Source organism: Lissotriton vulgaris, chromosome 3_1, assembly GCF_964263255.1.
Source record: "Lissotriton vulgaris chromosome 3_1, aLisVul1.2, whole genome shotgun sequence".
Lineage (NCBI taxonomy): Eukaryota > Metazoa > Chordata > Amphibia > Caudata > Salamandridae > Lissotriton > Lissotriton vulgaris.
The window spans coordinates 1799305824-1799330352 of NC_141689.1; the positions used below are offsets into that span (position 1 = coordinate 1799305824).

A 24529-nucleotide genomic window follows, 5' to 3' on the forward strand; every position below is an offset into this window, starting at 1 on the left:
AAACAGATGAGAGACATGGGGCTGGACTATGCCATGTTGTACCCGGCGAGACTCCGGATCAATAAACAGGGGCACTCTCACTTTTTCACCGACCCGGCGGACCTGAAAAAATCGCTTAAGGAATGGGCCAAGGAACAGCGCAACAGCCCGAAGGGTCAGCGTACGGAAGAGGAGGAAGCTGTATCTTTGGAGGGTCAGGGCTGATCTGTCCCTCGCCATGGAGCCAGGCTTGGCTACTTCATCGCGACTGTAGGTATTGCATTACAGTACTCGATGTGACTCTTCTTTGCCTCCAATTTTTCGACCCTTAATTGACTGGCCCGGTGTGGTACCACTGAGTGGGGCTCGAACTTTTATTGCTGTACTTCTGTTTTCGGGGGGGTGCTCCCGGTAGAACGTTGGGACTGATTATTCACCACTCTGCTTGTTCTTCTGCTGGGACTTAGGTGGGGTGCCGAACGCAATGGGGGTGGGGCGGGGAGCGACGACTGTGTCTGGTCCTTGTTAGAGCGTATTATAGTCTAGCTAGTACCTCTGCCCCTGCGCTTTCGGCTTCTTGACCCTCTAGGGGGTCTTGGGTTTGTAGTGGGGTGTTTCGGGTGGGTTCAGGGTGGGTAGTGCCATGCTCTGTCTGACCGGGTTGGGGTTGGTCGGCTGTGGGTGGGTGATTGTTGGCTGTGTTCTTGTGCTGTTGCTGCCACACTGTTTAGGGTTCAGGGTTTGTTGGGTGGGGGGTTTGTTTTTGCCGACTACTGCACTGTGTCTGATGCTTTATCTGCTCTGCAAAATTTTTCTTTCTAATCTGCTATGTCGACCACTGAATCACTAGGTACGGAGAGCGCCCTGGGCTCTCTGCGATTGCTAACCTGGAACGTAAGAGGGCTTAACGATTTCCGCAAACTCAGGAAGGTCTTAGCGTACTTGCAACGACATCGCATTGACCTTGCTTTACTGCAGGAAACGCACCTGCCGCTTTCCAGCCCTATGTTGCAGATGAGGGGCCTTGGCCCCGCTTGTGTTGCTGCGGGGTTTACTACGCATGCTAGGGGGGTGCTCATCTGGACTAATCCCAAATCCCAATTGTCACTGACCCGGGTGGCGGTGGACCCGGAAGGGAGATATGTGGTTGCACGTTGTGTTGGGAAGGATCATGATCTCTTGCTGGTGAATGTGTATGGCCCCAACTACGACTCCCCGGATTTCTATTCTTCGCTAGCTGACAGCTGCAGGCAGTTTGTGGGCTCTAGGATGCTGTGGGGGGGGGGACTTTAACTTGGTGCTGAACCCGGACCTTGACAGATCTGCGGGCCCCCCTAGGTCCCCTGCGGCTTCCGCGTTGCTTCTGTTGTCGGAATGTGTGAAACTTGATCTGCTTGATGTGTGGCGACATAGACACTCGGGCGGGGTGGGTTCACTCATTACTCGGCTTACCATAACATTCATACACGCATAGATTATTGGTTTGTTTCCCGCTCCTTGCTAGATACGGTTAAGGGTTGTACGGTCCTGCCGCGCACGCTGTCTGATCACTCGCCCTTGCTCTTATTGCTGGTGGCTCCTCCTAGGAGGATTCCCCCATTCACGTGGAGGTTCCCCCCGTATTCCCTCCTAGATGAGGTTTTCAGAGGGGAACTGGCCGAAGACATAGAGACCTATTTCGCAACCAATGTGGGCTCAGTGGACAGCGTTCAAGTGCTTTGGGATGCATTTAAGGTTTACATCAGAGGGATGACTATGGCAAAGCACTCTGGGGTGCTCAAAGCTATCAGGCGCCGCCTGCAACTGCTTGAAACACAGCTCGCTGACATTGATCGTCAGGCGGTGGACTCGGGGGACACCGCTGACGCAGTCACGCTTAAGTCCTTGCTAGATGAATTTCAGGAGGAGGCGGATAGGGAAATTAAACATATGGGCAAATATGCGACGGCACGTGTGTATGGGGAACGGGAGCGCCCTGGTGCACTCCTGGCTAAGCTTATGCGCAACAGCAGGCCCCCATTGGTTATCGAGGAGTTAGTGACAGCTGCTGGGGAAGTGGTGACGGAGGAGCATGATATCCTGGCGGAATTTCACTCCTACTACACGGCACTCTACTCCTCGAGGGATGCACACCTTGAGGAAGAAATTGACGACTATTTAAGCTACATCCAAATGCCCTTCTTGGCCGACTGGCAGAGGGAGTTTCTTATGGCCCCAATCCAGAAGGAGGAGATAACGGAAGCGCTGGAGGGCATGAAATCTGGTAGCGCTCCTGGAGCGGATGGTCTCACTGTGGCCTTCTACAAGGCCTTTCAGGACAAACTTGTCCCGTACTTGATGCTCTTGTTTGATGACATTTGCCAACAGGGCAGCATGTCGAAATCCATGAGAGAGGCGCTGCTTATTACCATCCCGAAGCCTGGCAAACCCCTTAATCAATGTGGCTCCTACCGACCGCTGTCGCTGATCAATGTGGACGCGAAACTGTATGCCAAGGTGCTTGCGACTCGTTTGGCGTTGTTGGTCCCGGACCTTGTTGCCCCGGAGCAGGCTGGGTTTGTTCCCTCGCGCAATCTCACTTATAACATCCGCACGGTACTAGGCACGATCCAACATGTCAAGCACGAAAACAAAGCTGTGGCCATCTTCTTAGACATGGAGAAGGCCTTTGATTCTGTTGAGTGGTCGTTCATGCTGAGGGTCCTTCGTAAGTTTGGCCTCGGTGAGCCGTTTCTACAAATGTTGGGAGCCCTATATTACAAACCTACCGCGAGGCTAAAGATAGGTAACCTAGTCACTGCTCCTATCGAGATTGGGAGGGGCACGCGTCAGGGTTGCCCCCTCTCTCCATTGCTGTACGCCATGGTGGCGGAACCCCTCGCCTGCGTTATACGAGAGTACCATCGGTTTGAAGGGATAAACTTTCCGACGTACCAGATTGGTATCTCAACATACGCGGATGACACTCTGCTATATGTCCGGGACCCGGAGACTAACCTCTCTGCGGTGCTGCGGGAAGTGGTGAGGTTCGGGGCTCTCTCGGGCCTTCGCGTCAACTGGAATAAGTCGGTGGCGTTGCCCCTGACGCCGGTGACGCTCCCTTTCAACTCGGAGTACCCTTTACAATGGACCACGGACTCTATCCGCTACTTGGGGATACGCATTCATACGGACCCGGAGGTCCTGATACGCGAGAATTATGGGGTCGCCTACTCCAAACTGGTGGATGATGTCGAAGTGTGGTCCAGGCTCCCGCTTTCTCTCATGGGCAGGATAGCACTCATGAAGATGGTAGTGCTCCCCAGGTTTCTTTTCCTATTTGTGAATATACCAGTGGTCCTTTCCAAAGCCTTTTTCCGGCAACTTACCCAGACGCTTGTCCACCTGGCGTGGGGGGGAAGCAGCCGCGGGTGCAGTGGCAAACGCTCACCCTTCTGTATGAACAGGGAGGCCTTGGGGCTCCATACCTGGAGCGATACTATAGGATCGCTCAGGGTGCACATCTTCATACGTGGATTCATGTGGATCCAGGTATCCCTCATGTGAAACTGGAACGGCTCTTTGCAGACCCCATCCCGCTTCCGGCAACAGTGTGCTATCCGCCTGATCGGAGGGTCGGCAATCTGGACTCTATAGCTGCCACGAATCATGCTTGGCATGCACTGGTTGGCTCCCGTGGGTGCGCGCTGCTGTATTCACCTTTGCTCCGTGTGGAATGGGCAGCCTGGTTGGCTCCACTGACGGAGAAGGGCGTCCTGAAGGCGCTACGTGACTTAGGTATCGTTACCATGGGAGATCTCTTCTCAAAGGGCACCCTGAAGACGTTGCAGCAGGTCCTTCAATCCTGTCCCGGGGCAACGCTGCTCCATAGTTTTCAATATCACAGGGTCCGTAGAGCGGCCCTCGCCGTGTTGGGCCCGGAACTGGCTGAACCGCCGGATGTGCCGGAGCTCACCTATGTACTCAAGACCCCCTCTTCTCGCAAACTAGTCACAGCTCTTAGGACACTGGGTGAAAGACAACGGCAATATCCCCCCTCCAAAGCCCGGTTGGCCTGGCAAGCTGACCTCCAATCTCCCATCTCGGACGACATGTGGCGTTATTGCGCTACTAATACTAGGAAAATCTCGCTCAACGTTCGGCACCGTCTGGTGCATTTTAAATTTCTACAGCGTGTTTGCTACACGCCCGAGAGGCTGCATAGGTATGGGCTGAGGGACTCGGCGGAGTGTGAGCGCTGCCACTTTCACACGGCAGATTTTCTCCACATGGCCTGGACTTGTCCTGCCATACATAAGTACTGGGTGGAGGTCTTTGCGGACCTCAGCGCTATCCTTGGAGAGGTGATTTTGCCCAGTCCGGCGCTCGCCTTGCTCGGTTTTTCAAAGCCACTTCCTGTGGCGATGCGGCGGCTTGCGGACATGGCATTATTGACGGCAAAGCGTCTGATAGCACTGTGCTGGATGCGGGGGCCAGTTCCCTCTAAGAAACGATGGGAAACAGACTTGCTTTACTGTTGCACGCAATCGGAGGTGTACAGTGAACTCCTGCCTCCGAAGAGTCGGCCCAAAAACTTCTGGGGGTTGTTTAGGGCATTTCAGAGTGCGAAAGAGGATGGTGAGTCGGATCCAGAGGGTGAGGAGCTGGATGTGCTGCAGGAGGAAGGGGCTGCGTCAGCTGTGGATGAGGAGTGTGGCAGTTGAGGGCCTCAGCGTTGTGCAAGAGTGGTGAATCGTGCCTGATTTTCGAGGTGTGTTGTGTTGGAGGGTTGCTTGGGACAGCTGTCCTAGCTGTTGACAACCGCTATCCCCTCCCCTGAGCTTTATCTCGCCCTGGTGGGCATTTGCTTGTCACCCTTAGCCCTGCTGAGGGGTTCGTGGTGGTGGTGCAGGGTGGGAGCGGGAGTGTGGACACGGGTTTAGGTAGTCAGGCTTGTTCTTTCTTCGGGGTGGGTGGGCTTGTTTCTGTCTGGGGGGTTTGATTCCCTTTATACACCTTTCCTTGGTTCCCCGATGGTGAAAACTCCGACTCTGGGTTTATACGCAGTTCTTCCCGGGTGGCTACACCGATCCTGCCAGCCTGGCACGCCATACTGCACCTGGGACTGATATTGGTGGCGATGCGGGGTGTGCTTTCTTCTTATATGTTGTGATCACTCATCGGCTGCTCCTATGAACTGAAGCCACTGCACACTTCTTCCACACCTGCAGTTACGCCGCCAGGCTCTCGGGCTGTTGGTCTTTAAGGCTGTGTAATTTACCTTTACCCAGGGACTGGAGAGTGACCCTTTGATGCCGCCGGCCTCCGGGTTGTAGGCGATGTCGGCTGTGTATGTAAATTGAGGGTGTAATAAAGTATAAATTTAATTTAAAAAAAATAAATAAATAAATAAATAAATAGGGGTGTGACTGCATTCGTTACATTTTCCAAAGATAAATGTATCAGAATTAAACATATAGTTCAAAACAGTCTCTCAACAAACAAGTTCAAGCAATTATGTTCCCAATGTTAGTGATAGGAGATTAGAAGCATATCACTCTCTCCTTTGAGAGCATCTCTTCCATCAGGGAAACTAGATCAGCGCTCACTTAGACACTTTGCACATTGAACCAGAACTGCAGAAACAGAGCTGGTGGTAGACCCCTTACTTTAGTTATAATTTTATAAAAGTGACATAATAGTATAATAAATCCATGCAATTTATGGAAGTGGGTCATCTTTATCCTTAAATTACCAAAAATACATTTACATTTATTTATAAACTTGTCCATTTGTTGTTGAAAACTTTAACTTTTTTAGAGAATTGAATGTTTATATGTTCTTTACTTTGCTTTAGGAAGTTTATGAAAATTCACCCACGCTGCTTTATGTCTTGTTCTTTCAGATTTTCTCACTTCGCTTTAAAACTTATTTGGTGATTGCTTAAAGCAAAATACTGTAACGGTGTACCTCCAATATAGAGTTCACTCTATTACTACATTATTACATAGAAGGTCTTACAACACTGCTGTAGGAAAGTGCCCCTTTTTGCATGGTTAGCCCCCACATTTTGTCTGACATCTGATTTAAACTGACTTGATGTGCCCTGGGTCCCTGCGAATCAGGTTCCCAGGGCCTATGTTCCTTCCGAAGACTGTACCTTTGTTTTTACAAATGGCACATCCCTGGCCGTAAATGTAAAAGGCACCTTGTGTGTCAAGGACACTGTGATCATGGAAGGCCTCTAAGGGCTACATCACCTATTGTGCCACCCTTAGAGGCCCTTCACCTTAAAACACACACACACACTGCCACCACAGGATGCGTGTTTTGGTGCACAGAAGAGTGAAGAGTTGATATGGCACACAGCCCTATGTGACATCCCTGCGATCCACTGCCAAATGCCTAGGTAGGTCACCCCTCTAGCAGGGTGCACTAGCCCTAAGGTGAGGGTACAGAGGCATGAGCCCTGTTCCCCTAAAGTGTAGTGAAGCCATAAAGATTATATGGGCTGGAAGTTGATCATTACAAACTCCACAGCTCCGTAATGGTTTTACTAAAAACTGGGAAGTTTGGTGGCAAACATCTCAGAACATTAAACCCACACTGATGCCAGTATGTGATTTAATCTAAAAAGCACTCAGAGGGCATCTTAAAGATGCCCCCTGAAAATCGACCAGCCCTGCTGTGGTTTCTGAATGGTTGCCTGCTATTTGCCACCACCAGACAGGTTTCCAGACCCCTCAGTAGAGAGCCTCCGCTCTTTGGGTCCAGAAACAAAGCTCATCCTGGGCAGAGGTGTCATGCCTCCTCCCCCAGGATGGGCTGGGTCCACGAAAAGAGAAGATTCAAAGGCCTGCCGCCTTTGGAGCTGTCCCTGTCTTTTGCCGCCCCCAGCAACTGGCTTCCACCAGTAATGGCCCCCACTTTGGGCAGGAGAATGAGCGAGAAACCCAAGCTAGGAAGAGAGGTGTGGCCACCTTTTCCAACTCCACCCCATCAGGTGGGGGAGGCGAGGTGAAGCACACATCTCAGTCCCCTCAATATTAGGAAGAGGCTCATGCCCCCTCCCACTGGAGGGTGGCATATTAGGGGGTGTATCCTCCCCAAGGAAGGGACCCATTGTTTCCGACCTGCACACCCCTTTAACACCCCTATATTTAGTATTTAAAAGCAACCCCGATTCTTGCCTCCTCAGATTCAAGGAAGAAAAAAGGACAGAAGAGCCGTGCTGACCCATGAAGAAGAGGACACCAACTGCCTTCGCCCCAGCCCTACCACCCTCTCCCGTCTACGACCTGCCTACAGCAAGAACCCCTTTGAGTCCAGCAGCCAGCAACCCCCAGAGCCTGGAAGACATGCCTGCGACCTTTCCACAGTCTCTGGTTGAGCAAATCCGGTGCTCACAGGAGACAAAGACTCACCTCCAGAATCTGGATTCTGTTGACTCTGACATTTTGCACCAATCGGCACCCGACGCAAACGGCCCGAATTTGCGTGGCCCAACACTTCAAGGAGGTCTCCCCAGCAATCCTGACCTGGGACCTGGTAACCCCCGACCTCACTAAAGACTCCCGACAATGCCTGCGGCCTCCACCTGAAGGGTCCCCTCGACTGGAGGTGGTAAGAAAACCTGATGCCAGAAGACACCCTTGCATCCGATGCCCTGCAGCCTTCCGTGTCCCTACCGACGGTGTCCAGGCATCCTTCAAGATCCCAACTTACCTCTCCCGTCGGTGGTCACCCTCAGAACGTCTCCCTGTCTGAGCCTACAGCATCTTTTTGAAACCAAAGGTCTCCATTGGAAAGCACGGGGTCCCCCATGTCCATTTTTCACCCTGCACCCGGTCACCCGAGTGCCACTGGTGGTGCAGCTCCTGTACTGGTCGTTGGCCCCTGCAGCGCTGACCTCAACCCCAGGACCTTGGCTCACACAACCGAGTAGCCTGCTCGTCAGCAGTCCCTAACCGAAGGCCCCCTTGCCCCTTTGGCTAACATTGGGCCCCGGCACCCAGCCTCCCCAGTGCCGCTGGTGGTTCAACTTGAGTGCCCATCTAGACCTTGGGGAACTTCGTCCTAACCCCAGAGCTCACTCTCGTGAGTCGAGTACTTACCTTCAAAACCGATAACCATTTTTTCCCATAGGAACCTATGTTACAAGATTTTGGGCCTAAAATTGTTCTAAGTGTGAAACTGCTAACGTATGGAGAGAAGGTAGCTCAATTGACAAGTATAAAATTCGTACTTACTGTGTATGTAGAGATCCTAAGGTGTGGTATCTAGGCATACCACCTCCAGTACTCAAAGTAATACAAAGTAACTCAAAAGTAATCTGAAAGTACTTACTGTATGATACAAAGAACATTTAAAATTGATACAAACCTGTAACAATTTTAGTTTGAAGAACAACTGCATTACCTTGAACAGTCTTGCATTTTGAAAGCATATATTACTCACCTGTGCCAAGTCCTACTTGGTTCTAAAATAAAGCATAAGTATATCTTTTTTTAATTAACTAATTGGTCTGGATTATGTCTCTGAATGTGTGGATCAGTTCTTGCTTGAGTGAATACAATAAATGTGTAACACACCCTCTGGATAAGCCTAACTGCTAGCCCACACTACCACAAAGAGAGCTGCTAGTACTTACCTAATTTAGCCTGTGCTATACCTCTGGACACTCCCTGGACTCTGTCCACACTATACCTCTTTTTGATATAGTATGTAGAGAGCCAGCTTCCAATACCTACTACTGAGAATGGCACATCTAAGAATGCCACTACACTGAGTAAAATAAGCACGTAGGCAAGATATATTTAGCATTACATGCAGTAGGTTTCAAGTTTGTCCTACATTAATGTTGGGCATTAGGTTAGATGCAGGTAAGAAAGTGGAACTAGCTTTAGTTTTAGAGTTAGTATTAGATTAACTTTTGGGTTGTGGCTTGACTTTGCTTAGAGTGATGACTAGAATTAGGGTTTGGGTAATGTATATGTTTAGGTTTTTATTTTATTGTTTATGGTAAGGGTTGGGGTGACATACTTAGCTCTTGTGCTTAAAGTATTTGAATCAGTGATATTCTCAGTAGTGGTCATTTCTAGCTCCATGCAGCTGTGTAGTTATGCAGTGACATACAGCTGTCAGATACAAAACGTTATAGAGAATATGCAACTGCAGTTCATACACTGCAAATTCGAGTTGGTGCCAGCATTATTATACGCACATTGAAGGTCTAACAACATATTTGGATTTTTTTAAACCAAAAACACAAAGAGAAGGCCCCCTTGTCCCCCAAAAGAATAGGGTTCCAAATTTAGCTGGAAACAAAGCGTAAGTTTTTACTTTGGCAAAGTTAAGAATGAACACAACACTCTTCACATATTATCCTCATACGCCTATCAACCACAAAACCAAACGTATAACACTACACCAATCCACTAATAGAATTATACAAATGGATTTGTCACAAAACTTTAAAAGGAGCAAATCAATTCCTAACAATAAAAACATTATTTCTAAAAACAATCATATTATATGCATTTCATCAGAAGAGGAGATATCAGGAACATTACATGTATAGCGGACAAAACATGAAAGAAGAAGCATAGGAGGAATAAAAGAATGAGACAATCCTACAGACAATACACTTTGTCTTAAAAAAACTCCTATTCATGACAATAATAAGTTGAAGCCAAAACACGACTGGTTATTAATATTTCCTCTGTAATGTCTGCCCACGTCACAAATTAGGAAGAATATGCTTTGACGCATTTTGATGGGATCGTCATGATTCAGACCATCTTTTTCAAGACTCTCTTAAAATATAAGTAAGAACACTAGGAGGCCTATTAGGATGTTATCATCCTAGCGGGGAATGGGACCACCCGCCATAAGGGCGGGGGTCCCGGGGGTGGAATTAGGATGTGCCCGCCACTGTGGCGGGCACATCCGGCATTTCTAGCATTGTGGGGGGCGGAGCGCTCAGCACCGCCCGCCACAATGCTAGAAATGCTTGTCAGCATTTGCATATACAAAGCGGCAGGCACCGCGCGGTGCCTGCCGCTTTGTATATGCAAATGAAGGGGGGTACCATAGGTACCCCCCCATGTGCACCCCCCACCTGTACTTCACTCTGGGGGCCCACAGGGGGCCCCCAGAGTGAACACCGCATGCCTTTCCGTGGCGGCATTGCCGCCACGGAAAGGCATTGAGACCAGACCATTGTAATATGGCGGGCGGTGTCTAACAGACACCGCCACCATGTTACTGGTTTTCCGCCCCGGCCGCAAGGCGACCGGGGCGGAAAACATGCGGGCGGTGTTTGTCACCGCTGCGGTCCCCTCCGCCATCGTAATATGGCGGGGGGAAATGCAGGGAAGGATGGCGGGCGGATTGCCTCCGCCAGGGTGGCGGTGGCCACCGCTACCCTGGCGGAGGCAATCCGCCCGCCATCCTAATGGGCCACTTATTGTCCTAGATCCTCCGGGTTGAGCCAATCTTGTGTATTAAGTAAATCCTGGCTGTCACCCAAGGCGATCTCATGCGACCTCTGTATCCTATTTGCCAAGGTCTCCCACTATATCAATAGGACGAGTAAATCTTGAAAACTATCCTTGTATTAAATATGGGGCATGTAAAAAATGATCCCCGAGAATAGAAAGGATCCTCGTTTGTATAATGCCCTTTTTCAATTGGTCTTCTCTCGTAGATTAAGGCTCAGACCTCAATCCTTGTTGTATATGGTGACATGTTGATACCTATCACCGCGGTTGATATCTATCAACATATCCATTTGTATAATTCCATTAGTGGATTGGTGTAGTGTTATACCTTAGTGATTAAGGTTAGTATCCTCCAGCTTGCGCTTGGTTTTGTGGCTAATGGTGCATGCGAATAGTATGTGAAGAGTGTTGTGTTCATTCACAACTTTGCCAAAGGAAAAACTAACGCTTTTTTGTTTTTAAACAAACATTTGGAGATTGTCTCATATTTAACTTGAGCTTCATTAATTAACATGGGGTTAGTGATATCGAAATAAAGTAGGGACTTGCTAGGGTGTTAAAATTAACAATATTGATCTAGCATTATGGATTATGAGATATCTGGTTTGTGTAGTGACCAAAACACCTTCCCAAAATAATTTTGATTAAAAAAAACTGACCAAGTTTTTATTTTAGCGGGGCAACTGTTTTACATATATAGCCATGTAAGAATAAACCAGCACTGCTGAAAAAAAACCCATCTATTTGCAGAGTTAAACTGAGCTTGCACATATTTTAGTGAAATTACGTCAATAACAAAGTGCAAATTTGAGAGGTGCGGATTAGACATGGTTAACACGTTTTGCTTTGGGGTTAATCTCACACTCATGATGTTGGGTTTGTACATGTTCAAATTTTATTGCACATTCAATACAAATTTGGCTGCTACATATTGGGCATCATGAAGTAATGCTTCTACATAACGAAAGTGTTCTTTGCATGCTCTGATATACATACATCATCAGTGTTTGCTTCAGCAATCTTTTCCTTTGCATGTCATATACGATGCTGATAAGAAAACAGTGATTCAAAGGCTCCTCTGAAAAATCAGTTAAGTTCAGACAACTTTATTTTGCATATCTTAAGCATAAATAAAAAAAGACAATAAATAGCAACAAACATTGATTTAAACAGAGTAGAATTTCAACAGCACACTGCAGATTAAAAAAAAAACCCAACAACACATTAATTCATTGCTAAGCATGTATAAAAAAATAAAAAAAATAAAAAATAAACGCAGCATTGTTTAAAAATTTTAGTTTGTGATCTGGGGAAAAAATTACAACAAAAAATTAAAATGTAAAAGAGTTTAGCTTGATGTGCCATCGCTGGGGGATGCGTGTATGTCCACTGGGCTATTCTGCTCCATTGGGAAGCATAGCATGCTCCGTATGAAACCCGTCCTAAATCTGAAGAATTGGGATTGCTCCCAGTCACCCTTAACCTAAGAGAGAGAAGGTTCAGTCCTGAGTCTCATCTGAAGAATTGCTGCAAGCCTTACTGCTGGATTTTCCAATTCAGTAATTTCTCTATTAGTGAGTAAGTGTTCTAGAAATGAACCCACAACTTATAATTTTACACGATGGAGGATGGGTCTCCAAGGCGAGATGGATGGCCCAACATTGCCAGTTTTGCTTTAACGTAAGATAGCCAAGGGATCGATAACCCCCTGCTACAACTGTGGGAATTCCAAATTATTAGGTGGTTTAATGTTGCGTGGGAATTCGTCCACAAGGAAATCTATAACAATAAGGGGCCACCCTTAATATAGTCTTCAATATGGGTTAGGCCAAGTTCCCTATGGCAGTAATAGTTTGAGGTGCAGTGTGTGCTGACAAAAGACGCCTACAAAGACTTCAAGTTGTAAAATAGATGAATGTTCATGACATCGCATCCCAGCCTGCATATGTCGCGATGGGTAAACATTGTAATGCATGTATTTCTAACATAGAAACGAGAAGCTGGCTGCCAAGCTTGGTCGACATTTAAAGTAAAGCATTGATTGTCTGGGCAAACTTTTGGCATCCCAGGGTTGTATTCTGCCTCTAGAATTAGGAGGTATCAAAGATGAATCCCAAAAAAGGATGTTTGTAAACTTTCTCCAAACTGTTACTACCTAATTTAAAGGTATATAAGAATAAGCCTCCTGGGCCACACAACATTATTTTTGATTTAGAATAATTAGTGCTCAAATCCAGGTTCGACATAAAAACAATAACATCTTAAACTAATTTCTTCAGTGCCCTTGGTCTTTAAGCTAAAATTACTACATCATCTGCGAATAAAAGTACTGGGATTTAAGTTCCCGCGATTATTGTTAAATAGGCATTGCTTCTTAAAAAAGTGTGAAGAAGTATTATATATGTATAAAATAAACAAATAGATGGTAAAATGTATATTTACCACACACCTATTTTTAAGCTGAGTATGCCAGTCAATACCCCTTAAGGCCAAATCTCACCTGGGCCCTTAGATCACTGTGGAGTGCAGCACCCAGGCCAATTTCTAGGAAGTGTAACCGCAGCTTTGAATAATTTACTCAATCAAAGGCGCTAGATAAATCAATGAATGCTAGCTGGGCTGAACATTTCCTTGCTAGAGTATGTTTGCCAAATATTGGATGCAGGTTCTCACACTGTTTAATTGTCCCACCCAAGGTGATCTCTGAATCCATACTAACAGATGTTGGAAATGTTAATACTTACCCATTCCCACATTCTATTGAATGTTACTCTGCCTGGGATCTTAGCCAAGAAATCAATGAGCAATATGAGCCTGTAGCAGCCCAGTTCAAGTTTGCTCCTTTTTCTTTTTCTTAAATACTGGCAAAATGACAGACAGTGACCATAAAGGATGTACATTTTCAGTCAAACAACTGTTAAAAATATTTGTAAGTAGCGGCACCCCAGTGTCCATATTTCATTAAAGTCAGTCCATCTGGGTGCCGTCTGGGCCTCATGCTTTGATAGATGAGCCCTGTCTTATGGCTAATACAACTTCTTCAATACTAAAAGATTTTAGAGTACTAGATTATGAGCAAGAAGTACTTTCAAACAAACAAATAAAAGCCTCATTGAAGCAATATATATATATATATATATTTTAATGTGGTATCCAGTTAGAGCCTTTAATGTGACTGCTAATGATAGATGGGGAGAATCGTAATTCTTAATTGAATTATTCGCCTACCAAAATGGCTTACGATTTCTCTTGGCTGCCGCCTCTGTAATGTGTGCTCAGTGCAATAACTGCAAATCCCATTTTCCCTGCTTCAAGGCAGCTTTAGATAAAACATCGAAAAAGCATCTGAAACAGATGATACATGTCTTGCCTGTCCAGATCTTACTTGCTGAACCTTAAATACAAGTTCTTCAATACCTCAAGACTGGGCACATCTTACTCACCCTCTATCACTGCAGACACATTTGGGATCCACTATGTAGCTATCTATTTCAGTGGTTGTTAAGCTGTTGACTTCTGTGGACCTCCACTGAACCATTACTTCAATGCTAGGACCCCCACTGAATAATTGTTGAAAACTTGGGACCCTAAACAATTTTGATGATTTGAGCTTCAGAGCAATACACAAAATATTATAAAAATAAGTTTACACCAAAAAAATGCTAAAATATTGAAATAGTTTGTCACAATCAAATATAGAAAATATTTCACATTTTAAATTTTGCGTCTTTACTTGTATATAATTCATTGATTTATTTTATTATTATTATTATTTGGAAGTCTTATAACCCCTTCCACGCTGGGCTAATTCCCCCACGGTGTGGGGTAGAGGAGTGCCGTGCAAAGCGCTGCTGTGCTCGTCATGCTGCACAGTAGAGCTGTGCTCATGACGAGCTGAGCTCGTCACGACTCCGCCCACTCCCATGGAACGCCTGCACAGGAGGGGAATTAGCCCCACGTGGGCGTTCCACTGCAGTTATGACGAACTCAGCTCATCATGAGCACAGCTCCACTGTGCCTCATGACGAGCTGCGCTCGTCATAAGCGTCAAAGAGGTTAAAGCACAGCAGCTAACCAGAAAGGGTTTCCCGGCACTGAGCAGAAGAGAAGAAAAACAGACTAAGCACTTAATGCAACCAGGTCATTAGACCCTTGAAATTATAAATTGTAATATTATTTAATTTTATAAAGCAGTCACGGAGTAGGACCTCTAGAAGTCTCCGGACCACACGTTAAGAACCACTGATCTACTTAATCTGAAGGATTAACCATTCCCCAGCTTGTCTTAATTTTATCCATCATGTACAAACCAGTTCCGCTCTGTATTTTCCAAGTTGAAAAATGGTGAATGGCTAATGATATGTGTCAGCTATGCAGAATGCCAATACTTAATTGTGTGGTAGGGACTATAATAGTACCAAATATTTGTCACAGTTTGCCTGAATTGTTAAACTTAATCGCCAATTGCTGTATACAGTTGGCTTGTTACGTAGCAATTTCTTGGAAAATAAAAAAAGGTTTGCCATATTAAGGTAGGACTATTGAATGGACTTACTCTCTAAGGGCCCTATTAATACTTTGGTGGTGCAAAGCCAGGGCCGCCACTGCCACACCCCCAAAGCCGTGGTCAGACCGCTCGACAGGTAAGGAGTTTCCTCCTGTCTGGCGGGCTTTGTATTTTACATTCCCACCGTGGTGCCCTGAAAATGGGCACCGCAATGGGAATGTCAAAAACAGTTCCTGCATGGCATGAACTGAAATTTCATGCAGTGCAGGAACTGGTGTGCATACGCACAGGGGGGCACACATTGTGCACCCCTGTGTGCATCTACATGACCTGAGGCACCAGAGGGCCCTGTGAAAACCATGGTGGAGAGGAAACTTGTAATGTGCCTGACGGGACCGCAGTGGCTGGGCTGTGGCGGTCCCACCGCCCATATCACAATAGGCGTTCTGGAGACCGCCGTGCTCTCGCAAGTCTGGCTGTCCGTGGACCGCCTGACACATAATCAGGGACATATTATCTTTATGCAATTACTAGAGTTCAAGCGTTTTGCAATGCTATGATGTTTGTCCATTCACAGTTTCTTTGCGTGGTCTTGTACAGTCTGTAATTGACTCTCTCAGATTTACAAAGTAATCTCATGAACAAGAAAGGTTTATTGTGACTGTATGAAATAGAGGACAGCACACTCTGAGGAGCTGTCATAGTGCATTCAAACAAACTTTGTAGGACGACCTAATAGCCTCGCCAAAATAAGTATCAGTTTAAAGGCTGCTTCGATTTAGATACCCTTTTAGCCAGCTTCCTATTTTAGGTTCTCACTAGGCAAGCCTGTAATGATTTACTGATTCGTCTTTCTCATGAGCACTCAAAAGGTATGCAGCACACAGGTCCTCATAACTCTGGTCTGTACAGAGAGGCTAATAGGTGACTATTGACACTGAAACAGATCTCTATACCTCCTGCTGAATAGGAACACGACTCCTGATTATTGTGAAGGTAGTCAGTGGAGGGTGCATTCTGCATGAGATAGTCAAAGAGCTGATTCGTTCAGCACTGTTGGTGATTTAAAAAAATAACTATTTTAGGTAACCTAAACCCAAAACTTTTTTTTTCTTACACTGTCCTCCTTCTTTTCTCAGTGTTCCTGAAAGCTGTTGATAAACTCATAGTTAAGCCCCTTGACATCCTTGACAGGAGGTCATTGTTGCTTACATAGTACTATCGGTACAGGGTCTTTATTAAGATGGGGGACTTTGTAATAACATCTACTAGTACTTTATGTTAAAGTAAGATGTTTTCGTTCATTCCATCCTTTCATTAATTCTTTTCCTTCTTTGCTGTTGTTTACTAATGTTGAGCATGCTTTCTAATATTTCAGAAAGAGAAAGATCCTAACTATAAAAAACATGCCAGGTTCTTTGGTAATAGTCTTTTGAAACGAAGGCAGTTTCATATTTAGCTTAATGATGTACAATGGCAACTGGCACAAAACAGCATCTCTTTCTGTGTGTTTTTTTAGAAATTGTCTGTTTGCTTGGCTTTTCCTCCTATAATTCTATTCTCTTTCTTCCTAATTCTCCTCCCACCCTGCCTGCCTCCACTTAACAGCAGACAACCACAAGGAGCACTGAGCGAGTCGGATGATCCTGAAAATGGCTGTATAAATGACAACAAGCCAACTTCTCGTCATTTCTACCCCGTCGCCTTACTGCTCGTCAGCTCACACTTGCTGGTTGTGTGGCTCATTTTGAGTCTTGCATTATTATTAGCCAAATATCAATAACTTCTTTGTGTGTCCCTTTATGTTCCTCTAACAACATGTTTTTTCGCTCCCAATATATCCTGTAATATTTTGTACATTTTGAAATTTCTGAGATGTCCCAGAAGCTAAATCCCACGCACAGCTATGCTCCTTCAGTATCTTCCCTGGTGGAAATTCCAGTTGCCCATTTACAAAGGGTTTCTAGAGTGTCCACTTTTGGCAGGAGTTTTTGTACAGTGGGCAATACCTGTCTAGTGGAAAAAATATAAGGGGTAACACCCGATTAAATAAAAATACAGTGTGAAATCAATAGGCTTTATTGATCAGAATATCCTGGCTACACCCACTACTGAGTATTCACTACATTGATGTGCCATCATATCTGAGGCACGAGATGGAAAGTACCACTACAGAGAATACATCTCCTGAATATATAGCTGCATCATACAGAGTGAATTCAGTTTGAAGTAATAAGGTGTAAGGTAAGGAGTTGCGTTAGATTTAGGATTTGGTTTAGATCTAGGCTTAGGTTTCTAGTGAGAAATAACATTAGGGTAATGGGTAGGATAAGAGGTAGTGTTAGATGTATTGTTTGACGGGGATTTACCATGGATAAAGGCTATGTTTATGATGGAGAGTAAGCTTTTTGTTTAGGGCCTGGTTACGAATTTGGTAGTGCATGCCACTGCCCTGCTCCCACTCTGCCAAACTCGTCTGCACACTGCCCGCCAGATTATGAGATTTCTTGTGGTCTGGCAGGCAGTGCGTTGGCATGCCCGCTGCGGTGCAGTTCTAAGGCTCATATGTGAGCCTTAGAACTGAAGCGCTGAGGAATCACCAAAGCCCATTCCAGTCCATGCCGTGCAGGAACAGAGGTGCATACAGCTAGGGGGGCACAACCCTGCATGCACCCTCATGCACAGGGGCATCAGGGGGCCCTCTCTGGCCCTCTTACTTTCCTGACCGCCACACAATTCATTGCAGACTCACCGCCATGAAAAGTGTGAAGGTCTGAAAAGTCGTAATGTGCTTGGCGATGCTGCAGGGGCAATGCCAGCATATTGCCGTCCTAGACCACTGCATCACCGCAGAGGGATCACAGATCCCCAGCGGTTGTGGCAGTCCAGTTGCGGTGGGACAGCCACACTCATATGGCGCTCTCGACTGCCAGTGCGGCAGCTCCCACCATGCCACTGCGAGTTTGCTGGTCCAATGAACTGCCAAACTTGTAATCCGGAAGTATCGTAGTTTTGTGTTTTAGTTTTATGGTTAGTTTTATTGTTAGTATAAGGATTATGGGAAACCAGTGTGTTAGTTTAAGGTTTAACATTCATTTTATATTAGAGTTAGGATAATGGTTAATGGATAATGGTTAGAGTAAGGTTTGGGTTTAAGCTTAGATCTAAGGTTAGGGAAAGCTTATGTTTTAGGTTACGTTTAGTGCACTAGCCCTTGACTTTAAAGAGTGGCTAAATCGGTATAAGCTCCTCGAGGGAGTGCTGCAGGTCGGCGGGCGGGGGATGGGCAGGGTGGGGGGTAGTAAACTCCTGCATACGGCAGAACAGAGTTAAGTAAATAAATAAAAAGAATTACATTGCCCGCGCTGCATCGCCAATGGCGATGCAGCGCGCGCAATGTAATTTGTTTTATTCATTTATTTATTTACTTAACTCGGTTCGGCCGTATGCGTCCCCCGCCTCGCCGCCTCGTAGCACTCCCTCGAGGAGCCGCCACTGTGCTTGATCAATTGTAATTTCAATGTACTTGAACCCCTCTCTTGATGTACTTGTCTTCTCTGTAGTGGCATGCCACCTCAATAACCAGTAGCCGGATGGAATTGGAATCACCTCTTGTTGGGAACACATCAGTTCACTAGGTATCTAAAAACCAACAGCCTATCCACCAGAACCAATTTGTAATTGATCAACTGCAATTTCCACTAAAGTTTCCCTCTCCTTATTTTTTACGAATACTATGCATTTTAACATTTTGTTCCATGGAAAATCGAACAATCTGTAATTTCATCATTTAAATTAGACTTCTGCTTTCCCGCCATGAGGCGCCAGAGTCTATAAATCGGATAACACAATACCACAATGTACTGAAAGATTAGCTCTGTCAGTTTCTATTGAGAAGTCGCGAGTCTGATAGAGAGTTGCACGTAAAACTGCACAACTTGCGCCAGCTCTGTACAAGTATGACAGATGGGGCATTTCTGGAACTAATGCATTATAGTGGTGATTAATGCACTAGCTGACGAGTCCTTTTACGTGCCAATTAAGTCGCATGCTCTTTTGGTGCGGCTAACCCTTTTCTGTCACACTTAATACGAAGAGATAAGCCAAATTATGTTTTATGTCATTCAATTAAGTGTTTGCAACTTGTTGATTCAATTGGGGTTGCATATCCCAACACTTTTGTATTATTTTTCATACTTTGAAGTCTCTGTTAAGAGTCTTCCTTTGAAAGAATAATTTTAGAAGTGGTGGGTTTTGTATCGATATAAGAACAGATTTCTTTCTTTGTACGCTTTAAACGCGCTATTTTAGAAAAAAAATGCTGTTTTCTCATTTTTCAGTTCAAAGTCACCTTTTGAGTTGTAGTAAAGCAGATATTGGATTTTACTGTGCAATCTGTAGTGCCAGACTTATCAAATGCCTTATTCTTAGAAACAGCATACTGCATTTTAGGGCTTCAAAGAAATTTTAAAGCGTTAACTCATATACAATGTGAAGAAATAAAATACAAGAAATATATTTCTAAACTGAAACTAACAATTGTAATAAGAAATAACTCTTACAATGTACCATAGATTTCAACATGCAAACCTTAAGGAGCAATGTAAACCTCACTGTCAACTTCTGAGGGCAATAACTGCAAATGGGCCTGGCCTTGGGATTTAATTTTGTAAGATGTATCATCACCTGTGAAACAGAAAAAAATGTAGAGTTGGTTCCTTGTTATTTTTACTTCAAGACTGTTGCTGCAACTCTAAATTGAAAAAATAAAAACATATTTATTTATTCTCTCGTTTGATGAAGTTGTCCTTTCTTTCCCCTTTCCCAGAGAAGGATGCCGCATAGAAAATGTAATGAAGAATATCAATTGCAGGAAATATGCATTCAACATGCTGCAGCTGATGGCCTTCCCAAAGTACTACAGACCGCCAGAAGGCACATATGGAAAAGCAGACACCTAGGCGCATGTGCGCATCGAGGGTCGCAGGTTCATGACAGCTACACCGCATGCACTCTGGGAGTATCCTGAAACTGAAGAGTGTGGTACAGCTAAAGTGACAGCAGAGGCAGCGTACACGCCTCTTCCGCTGCTAATAACCAATGGGCGGGCTACCAGTATACCGGAACGTTCCAAGGGCCTTGCCATAGGACAACTTCTCATACATTGCATACTGTACCATGCAGGCAAGCGCAGGGAACCATTCTGTTTACAGTGGTTGGTTGAAAGCCTTGGCTATCTCAGGAGCGTTATCACCAGAGAGGTGAACCACATTTTACAGCTTGGGATGGAATTATACCATAGTTTTCTGAATTTGTTGCAGAATGCTTTCTTGTGAATTCCCATGGCCCCCCCCAAAAAACTGAGTGCGTGTGGTCAGTTGTGGTTGATATATTTCCTTGAAGTCTAAATGTATTACTTTTATGAAGAAAAACATGGTGGAAACGTTAAATGTCAAAGCAGCCCCCTTCATGTTTATTCTCAGTACCCTCGTGTTTACATTATGCGTTTAGAGTCAGTCTGCATATCTCACAAAGAGAGAGGGACTGCTAAGATAAATCCCATATGATAGTATGCAAGTTAGTTAAGAATTTGCAATTTAGCAGACAAGTTTAAGAAAATAATTCGAGTTAACAAAATGCATTTTGCCTTGGCTTCTCACGAGGCAGCTTTAAAAGCACTTACATTTTAAGTTCACTTATTTATGCTAATTGATCATTAGTTTGATGCAGTATAAGTTCTTTGTTATGGAACTTGAAACTCGATAATGTCAACGCAATAGTATTCTAAGCTGTGGCCTGAGGAGCAGACACGTGACTGAAGTTACACTATTTACACCACATATGCTCCTGGCAGTGTTTATTCTTTTCACTGTGTGAGGAGTCTAGAACTGACCACCCCAAAGTGTTAAAAAAGCAGTCAAAAGAGACATTATGTGACAATGCAAAAATACAAACCCAAAATAAATATTCCCCTGTAGGTATTCCCCCCCCCCCCCTTTCTCTGCCCCCTCCTTTCACCCACCCATCTGTACTTCCAACTGTTCTATGTTTCCTGCCCCTGTGCATTGGAGTTTAATTTAACCCGTGTCCTATTCTCTCCCCCGACTTCACGTCCTGGCTCAAACTGCTAAGAGATGGAACAAGCATTTGCAATGCAATAGGTCTCGCCTTTGGAACCTTTTAAGTATTTAGCGATGCAGTACATTATCGCACATTACCGCAAGGAACTGCACGATGTTTACTGGGAGCGTGCTAACCTGGGAAGGTGAACGTGCACATCTAATTACAAAGACTTCACAGCTTCTCCAAATTGAGGTCTGAAGCGCGTGGGTAGTTGTTTGTAATGAGAGTAGACTGCACATAGATAGAAGAGTATTGCATGCAAATTGGACAGATCGTCCTAAAATAGTAATGGCAGGTGGTCAATATTCACTGATGAAACTGGAGGGGCCATTGCGTATTGGTGAAAATGGCAGATGACGTTCATAGGGATGTGGCTCAGCGATCAGACCTGCGGACCTGGGAAATGGGGATCCGTGTTCGATCCCCGTTGTCGGCTCAGCATCCTGTGAATCTGAGCAAGTAATTTAATCTCCCCCATGCTGAGCTATATTCTACTACTTTGAATTACACAAAAAATAATTCTACTACTTTAAATTTGAGGGAAAAATAAGCAGCGATCTTGGTGAGGTGGGCTAGCAGTGTTGTGAGAGGGTAGGGAAAGACAGCACAGGGAGTTTAAGTGTGAGAAGCCTAATGTAAGTTAAACAAAACAGAACAAGCAGCGTTGGAGCGTGTGCGTTGCTGCTCGTTCCTGAGGCAATACTCCATGGGTGTTAACTTGTAAAAAAAGGTGGAACATGCACCCACCATTAGCCAATTGCAGGCTGCGATTTTGTAATGGCACAGACAATAGCTAATCCAGAGCTGTGGGACGTGTCAGACCCCACAAAGTACATACAACAGATCTGTGCTGTCTAGGCTCGATCTACAAACAGTGAACACTGAAAATAAATAGATCAGTTTTTGCATTACTTTCCCAGGGCCCATTCTTTCCACCATTACTTCCTCAACCTTCCTGTCTGTAATCCCACCAGCCCTTTTCTACCCACTTGTAGTGAATACAACTCCTATTCCCAGCATGGTTCCCCCACACACGAGTTCCCATCTGATGTTCTGTCCAAAGGCTCAGAGTCACTAACCATGAATCAAAAAGATATTTTGGTGCAGGACAAAACATTGGAAATTTAGAGGTAAATACTTTGATATCTCCTGCTCATTAAAAGCACACTCAGCTCACTCCATCACACTCAGGCTCTGCGGTTGCCATCCAAAGAGCCCAGGGTTGCATTTAGTGCATGGTTACATTGAATTCTCGTTGCTTATGGAGAGAATGTTGGGTTGGGCAGCATGCTTTATTTTCTACTCATCCATAAAGGTGTGGTTTGCCATTGAGTGGATTGCTAAGAATGGGTGAATTAGGAGGGCAGCAATGTAGAAATGAGTTTGTACAGGGCCCCTGCATTTATATGATAATATTTTTACTCTGGAATTTAGTCCTTGCACCACCTGGAATATCACAAGAGGAGTGAAGGATACATCTTGGAAAAATGAGGAAAGAACCAGTGGCGGCTCTTCAGCTATGGCAGAGGAATGTCGCTCCACTGCTTTTGAGCAGTGCATAGCATTATTATCATTGTATGCTTGTGCTGCTTTGCGGGAGGTTGGGGCTGCTCTGCTCTTGGAGCAGGGGAGGAGTGGTTTGCCCACTTGTAAGTGCGCTGTGACTGTTTGGTCAACCCTCTCGGGCCACCCAAACCTGTCATGCACACTTTCCCTGTTCTCTATGCAGGCTGCATTACAGCCTGCATGGAGAACATGCCCACCCCTCCAGCCCCTGGCTGAGCTTGGTCAGGGGAGCCTGGGTGCTTACCAATGCAGCATTGTGATTGGTCAGTGGGGCCTGGCTTTGCTTCCTGTTCTAAGAGGAGGAGAGCAGGAGCAGAGATGCTAAGTGTTGCGTGAAAGGGTGCCTTATTTACACGTTAAGTAACTTAACACTGCCTTGTAAATAAGGCGAAGCCCCTATCGCCACCACAACATCTGGAAAAGTGACGTTGTGGTGGCGATAGGGGCTTGTAAATATGCCCCTTTGTGCAGAAAGATTTTGTACTTTCTCCCAAAAAAGTATGACGCGGTTTTGGTACAATACCGTTATGGCGCCATTTTTTTTCCATTGCAACGGTGCTGCCATTAGCCTATGTACGCAGCATAACCTATGCAGATACCAAGCCTGGCTAGTCTGCACTGCTGGCAACTCTTTGATGACTGACCATGTGGCAAAGAGGCCAGGATATGAAACGGTATGCGATTCGAAAATATAAATATGTTCTCTTTCTGTACAGAAACATATTGCAAAAGAAACTTTAAAAGTATTCCTGTATCATCCAACAGGATGCGGTGGGCGAAAACCATAACCCCATTTGGATTCGGGTCTAGGCCTCATTAGAAGGGGCAAATGGCAAATGCAAAAGCAGTAAAGCAAACTGGGGGATTATGGCGCAGGTTTAAGAGAATCAGTCAGCTTCGATTTGCAAAGGCGATTGTAAGATTTGGGTGTCTGCCTACCTATGGTCGAGTAATAGTCAGATTAGAATGATCTGTTGTGTTTTCCACTGCTTGTAAACTGCTGTTAACCGAAAGTGCATAGAAGCCTATTTCTCTGCAGGCACCTAACACGGCAAGGCCACGAGCTCCCCGACACATGACTGGTGCAATTAACATAACAAAATGTAAAGAAATAAATCTTTGCTTCCATTCCTCCCTATTCATGTAACCACATCTGTACAACCAATTCCTGTTCTGCCCTCCATCTGTGCACCCCCTCTTTACTTCCGGCCCACGATTGTCACGTTGCCCATGTTATGCCGCCTATTTTAATCATTTCCAACTCTCTCCAAGGTCACTACTCATGTAAAAAGTAAATTACCTGGACATTTTGTTCTTATTCAAAAACTGAAAATATTAATAAAAACAAAAACTAACTGATCCTGCAAGGAGTGGGTCGCTTTACGGAGCGGGCTGGTGTGGAGATTATTTGGACATTTCTACTGTTTCTATTTATAAAACGAGCTCCTTTAACATAGGGGCGCAGGTGGTATAATCAGTCCGAGAGTGGACACTGGCAGGGCCGAAACAGCCCTAAAAAAAAGTCATTGCGAAGGAAGAAATGAAGACATTGTAAAGCGGCCTTCATTATAACCTGGAAATCAATGCAGGCCAGCAGGAGGCTTTGGCCTTCGGTAAGCAAATATTGCATTTTCAATTCTTCATAGTTCCAACACCCATTAAATGATTAAAGCTCGCATAGAGAACCCAAATTCCATTACCATATCTCATTCTGCCGTCCAAGAGCCCGGGCGTTTGAAAAATAAAAAAAGATCTGTTTGACGTGCCGTAATGAAAGAGTCCCAGAGATGTGCGGCTTTAGCGAGGGCGCTGCGCGGACAGCAGTGCGCGTCACCATCTGTAAAGTTCAGATTACAGCGCGCGCTGTCTGGCA

General features: G+C 45.3%; 1 protein-coding gene across 3 annotated transcripts in view; it reads left to right on the top strand.

Moving 5' to 3' along the window:
• INPP4B (inositol polyphosphate-4-phosphatase type II B) overlaps nucleotides 1–21451 on the top strand; it is a 2612828-nt gene extending 2591377 nt beyond the window's left edge. Inside the window, exon 23 of one of the 3 annotated variants that reach the window (XM_086962227.1) lies at nucleotides 16576–17640. In XM_086962227.1, coding sequence (XP_086818353.1) covers nucleotides 16576–16750 — 175 coding nt within the window. In that variant the 3' untranslated portion in view covers nucleotides 16751–17640. Of the gene's footprint in view, nucleotides 1–16575; nucleotides 19753–19795 lie in introns of those variants that run through there. The other 2 variants (XM_086962225.1, XM_086962226.1) reach the window with 2 other exon arrangements.
• The last annotated feature ends 3078 nt before the right edge of the window (nucleotides 21452–24529 follow it).